Below are 6,161 nucleotides of genomic sequence, written 5' to 3' on the forward strand. Positions count from 1 at the left end.
AATTAATGAACTCGGATTTTACTAATTCTCAGAGTAATAGGAATTTGAGAAACCGTTTCATTCCCTTTCTCTAATTCGTTTCAGCGCCCTACGTTAAGGTGTACCTAGTCAGCGGAAAGAAGTGCATCGCTAAAATGAAGACTGCGACTGCGAGGAAAACTCTGGAACCCCTTTACCAGCAGCAGCTTGCCTTCAGAGAGAATTTTCAAGGCTGTATACTCCAGGTAACCGCACAAGAAAAACGTTAATGAAAAAAAGAATTGATGGAACATCACCGTCAATGTTAAATTGCAAAGGTTGTTGAAAAAAAATGGAACATTTTCCATCAATTTTTTTAATATCGCAGATTCGAAAAAGGCAATATCAAAATATATTTAACGTGAAAAACGCGAAAACAATTCCGTTTTCTTTTGTATATTGTTTTCGTGTTTGCGCAGGTGACCGTCTGGGGCGATTACGGCCGGATAGAGGGTAAAAAAGTGTTCATGGGTGTGGCGCAGATCATGTTGGACGATCTTGACCTCTCTAACATTGTGATCGGGTGGTACAAACTATTCGGAACTACGTCCCTGGTCAGTGGTCCTCCGTCACTCGGTTTATCCCGTCGTTCATCCGCCGCTTCCCTTGAATCCTTAAAACTCTGAAGCTTATTCTGGGGGTCGACGCGTCCCTCGCTACAATAAAACCGACTATCATTCTCAAGTAGACCATTTACGATGTAATAAAAATAACGATTATCACAGTAACAAAAAAAAAAAAAAACGATACTAACACCACGACCATCACCACCACCACCACCGTAAACAACAATAATTACAAAACCTTAATAATAAAAACAAAAATAATAACAATACTAATACTAATAATAATGATGATGACGATGATGATGATGATGATGATAATAACAATAATAATAATAATGATAATAATAATAATAATAATAATAATAATAGTAATGATAATATAATATCCTTAACGGTGATGATGATCATAATCATAACAACAAAGCAACAATGTTCATTATACTGATTTGAATTATAACTCTAAATTAATTATTATCGTCGGATAAATGAAAAGAATAACAAAATTGAGAAACACTAAAATAGATATTGATTATGGAATTTTCGAACGGAAGAAAGATCAACGTTCAACACACTTGAAAAAGAATAATTTTTGTTGCAAATATTTTACACGCTTTTTCCTTCATTTTTCTTTCCATCTGTAACCCCTTTCAATGTCACATTAACAAAACAGATGAGAAGAATATAAGGAGAAAAATAACGATCGCGCTGATTCGTAGATTGATTTGGCATTTTTTCAAATTTTATAATATAACAGCTATGAAGCTTATATTATATAATGTATACGTAGCGGTAAAAACAATAATATCGTAATAATCATTATTATCGTCCGCGTTGAAAAAAAAAAAAAAAAAAACAAAATGAAAAATACGAACGTTGAATTAAACAATCGTGAAATATTTGATAATAATAGGAAATAAAGTATAGAAAAATCGAATGAAAAGTGAAAACGAAAAAAACTGGAGGAAAATTATATGTGCAGTGTATTAAAACCAACGCGTGAAATAATTAATACACGCGGATTATTAGTCTGTTACGGGTATTCAGGATTTAAGGTATATATTACATATATACATAACTATATATACATACAATTAAAATGAGCGTCGATATAATATCTTATGCATATGTATCTATAAACGTAATTTCATGCCAATATTTAGTGAGGTCGTTGCAGTATAATTTTTTTCTCAATTTTTTTTCCTTACTTTTCAATTTCTTGCTTCCCCTTTATTTTCTTGCTGGCCAACGAACTACCGTAAAGACTCGTAATTTCATTCGAAAAAAATAGAATAATTTCATAATGAATACATCGTTGTAAAAATTCGCGAATATGAAACGTTAATGAAAGAAATGAAGAAGCGAACAAACTATTGAGTGAACAAGGTAATCGAATAATTGAGTGAAAATAAATCCCAGGTGCAAAGAAAATTAAATGCATTGAGTGGATTGCAAAACCGAGGATGATGAAAAAAATAAACGACGCCGAAAGTATGAAATTTTTTCAAAAAGCGCAATAAAAATCGTTTGATCCCACGTGTATGCTCGCCCTGCAACCTGATACCCTCAATCTTTCTTCCTGCCCTCCCATGCTGTAAATGAAACCCGGTTCCCTGTATATGAAAATGCACACATTATACTATATATATCCCCGTATGCATTTATAACCGAGATTCACCTATTCGTACATACATACGCATATATATACATCGAAAATGAAAAATAAAAATTGATCATTGATGCAGACTCTGAATACGGTGAATACAATCGGATTTTCTAGTTATACACAAAAAAATTAGCTGGATAATTATTCCTGCGCGTTAATTTTCCACCTGATCCGCTCAGGGGAAATTCTGAATATTTGTTTTTTTTTTTTTTCTTTGAAAAAGTTAGGCGGTTACTTTACCTGATATCAGCAATATCCAAAATACCGAAAACTTTTTTCTACGCAATGTAAGAGCTCGAGACAAAACGTACCAACAATCGCACCGCTCCCGATGTGACTCAAGAATTATAATTATACACAAAAGTTTGTAAAGGAATGGAACAAATAAACAAATAACGTAAAATTCTACACATTTTATACCTACATTCATTAATATTCCCAAAACTGCGCTGAATCGTGAAATGGGAACGATAGATTAAAAAGTTGTTATTACTGTTAAGATTATCATTGATAAAAATTCGAAAGTATGTACATCGGAAAGAGAATATTCTTCATAGTATATTTTGGTCTTTCGTTCCTTCTTTTCTTTTGTCTAAAATCAACTCATTGTTTGTTCTACGTCGAAAATATCGGTGAACCATGTCATGCAGAAAGGCACAAATCACCTACGATATAATCTTATGCTTCAAAATAATTAATAAATCCTCTGTATTTCCTTTACTTACTCAGTATTTACTTTGTTACTGTTGTACAATTAACAAAAAAAAAAAAAATGATTATACCAGTAAAAGAGAAGTTGAAAAAATTTCAACAAGAATGAAATCATTTTTCTTCGAACTGTTTTTTTTTTTTATGCTATCAGTATGATTTAACAGATAGAGAACGGAAAAAAGTGAGTGGAAAAACTGAATAACAGTGATTTCGATAACGATTACAATAGGATCGATTTCAAATTATCGTTGAAAATTTAATTTCCAATGTAAGTCGTCATACCGTATTCGGAGTCTTATTCCACAAGTTTATGTATATATATATTTATATATATATACATATATGTACACATATGTATATTATGTATTATGGGTAGGTCTGCAGTGAATATAAGTAAAGTGTAATAATAGTAGAAATAATTTCCTTCCAAGATATTATTCTTTATTCTCGTCAATTTATTTCTTTTAACACTGTATATATAACTATCAGCGTGTTTCAGGGGAAAAAATAATAATTTTTCAACATGGCACTCTTTAAAGTTTATTTAAGACAAGACCGAATATTATAAGTACGGGTCTTGCTTAAGACGTAAATTAGTATTTCGGTTGACGTAAGCAATAAGAAAAATTTTGTTTGTTACTCTTCTTCATCAATTCAAAAAGAAATTGAGACGATCATCTACACAACATGAAATGCTCATCTTTTCAACAAACATTTTAGGGGGCACCACGTTGAAAAATTGCGAATTTTATTTCTCAAACATTCTAATACCTATATATAATTATAACATATATACATGTATAATATATGTTGAATCAATGTTTTCTTTCGAAAGAAAACAAAACTTGAAAAAAAGTCATCAGCCAGGCGCCGCGCAAAAGAATATTTTTTATGCATTATAGGCATATTGTAATATTATGTTATATTATACCGTGAATGTACCATTAAATAGAGATAATACATATGAACGATGAAGGTGAAAGACGAACAAACAAAAAAGGTCTCTGTATACATAGAGCAGCAAACGTTGAGTAATGAAAATATGTAATAATAATAATAATAATGATGATGATGATAATGATGATGATAATAATAATAATAATAATAGTAATAATAATAATAATAGTAATAATAGTAATAATGATAATAACTGATATTTCGTCACGAAATCTTCGAGTAAAGAATTTATCATAACATACACAAAAACGTATCGAATATTCATATGTCATGTATATATATATATATATATATATGGATATTGGGCAGTCGGTACCATTTTGAACTGGATCTGAACTTTGACCTTTCTGATTTGACCCATGATTTTTGATATGATCATCTCACTTTGAAAGATACTCGATTGTTCTTTTAGGTTTGTTTGATACGGTTGGAGTTTTCTACAATTTTTCAAGACCATGTTATTGATCGACAAAATTTAAAAATTTAACAAAATTCGAAAACATCGTGTGTGAAAATTTTCAAAAATCCGGTGTGACATATGAAAATGTTTCAGCAATCATCCACAGTAAAATGAATCCCGCTTCCAAATTTTTTCACGTTTTTTTTCGGAAAAGGCATGAAAAGAGGAAGAAGGAAAAATCTCCCCACTCCAGCTCTAAGCGTTAAAATGTTGATATCTGATACACGATTTTACAATTTTTTAAATTGTGTCGATCAATAAGATGGTTTTGGAAAATTATAGAAAATTCAAACCGTGTTGAAGAAATCTTAAAAAATAGTGAGTCCCTTTCAAAGTGAGAAGATTCATATACAAAATGGAGGGTCAAATCAAAGAGGTCAAGGTTCAGACCCAAGTCGAAATAGTATGGACTGCCCCATATACATATGGATGATAGAAAGTAAACAAAAATAGCGACGGTACACAATCAAGAATAGAAACCAAGAAAAAAAAAATATTATCATATTATTATTAAAATATTATCTTTGTCGTATATTTTTCGATTCGTTATCCTTTTTTTCGGTTGGACTTTTTCCCACGCATGGAATCAAAATCTCTATATGTTTATACAGAGCAGCAGGAAAAATATTTTAGCAACCACCGTTACGAATTATTATTATCAATATTTTATTTTTTTTTTTTTTCATCTTTTTCCTGTTTTGGAAAATTTGCACAATGCAACCAAAAAGACGCTAATTTGCAAATTCGTCTCTTAAGATACTTATAATGTATGCGATTTTTTTTCTCTGTCCGACAAGCTTTTTCCTCTGCATCCGGAACTGAAAAAATTATTCCTATGCAGTGATAATATTGTTGTTATTATTATTGTTGTTGTCATCGTTATTGTTGATGTGACTAATATGTATTTGTTTATTTATTATATTTATTCTTATTCGTGGCAGCTGGCTGACAAAAATTTGAGTACTTTTTTGAACTTTTTTACTACTGTTGCTGTTGTTTTTTTTTTTTTTTTCTTTCTTGAACCTTTTCTTTATTTCCTCTTTGTTCATACGAATGGCTCGAATTAACGTTATATTGTGATTGTTGCGTTTGTTTCAGTGAGATCGGAACCGATTGAAAACAAAAAACTATTAAAAAACGAAATAGAAGTAAAAACACGAAAATCTACCGCCACAGGTGACACTCCAGACACGTGGCACTGGTGTACATAAATATTACATGTAACAATTTGTATATACAATAAGAATAAGCACGTAGCACGTGTGAATTATACATTATGTATTATATATATACATATGTATACATATACATACAAGATCAAAATTATAATAATATGACGTATCCTGACAACAAACAAACAATCGATAAATGAAAGTTCAAACATTTCCAAAATTAAAAATCTATCGAAAAATAACGCTAGATCAAAAAATACGTAGATTGTAAAGCAATTGCAGTTATACCGAATATGACGAATTGTTGCGAAAAAAACAGGAAAGGCATAGAAACAAATGTATTGCCATACGTACACATTAGGGCGAAGTGAAAAAGATCAATTTTCGCGTATTGTATCGCGCGGGAAAGTTGCGTATTGGCATCACTGAAAAAAGTGTGCGAAAGAAAAAAATTCGGAATCGATATCTTCGGTTCCGGCAAACGAATTAAAATTTTGAATTCTTTAACACAAGGTTCGAATAGAGAAAAAAAACGAGAACGATCAATTAGCACTGAAAATGCATAAAAACTCACCGGGTGATTCGTTTTTAGCACCCCTGCGCTTTCTTGAAGC

General features: G+C 31.0%; 1 protein-coding gene across 13 annotated transcripts in view; it reads left to right on the top strand.

Annotated features, from left to right (window-relative positions):
* Nucleotides 1-5,845, top strand: part of LOC124304712 (regulating synaptic membrane exocytosis protein 2) — a 74,685-nt gene extending 68,840 nt beyond the window's left edge. For 12 of the 13 annotated variants that reach the window (XM_046763267.1, XM_046763269.1, XM_046763264.1 and 9 more), the window contains 2 exons: nt 85-224; nt 438-817. In XM_046763267.1, coding sequence (XP_046619223.1) covers nt 85-224; nt 438-644 — 347 coding nt within the window. In that variant the 3' untranslated portion in view covers nt 645-817. Of the gene's footprint in view, nt 1-84; nt 225-437; nt 818-5,473 lie in introns of those variants that run through there. The other variant, XM_046763274.1, reaches the window with a different exon arrangement.
* The last annotated feature ends 316 nt before the right edge of the window (nt 5,846-6,161 follow it).

The sequence above is a fragment of the Neodiprion virginianus genome, chromosome 5 (genome assembly GCF_021901495.1).
Source record: "Neodiprion virginianus isolate iyNeoVirg1 chromosome 5, iyNeoVirg1.1, whole genome shotgun sequence".
NCBI classification, from domain to species: Eukaryota; Metazoa; Arthropoda; class Insecta; order Hymenoptera; family Diprionidae; genus Neodiprion; species Neodiprion virginianus.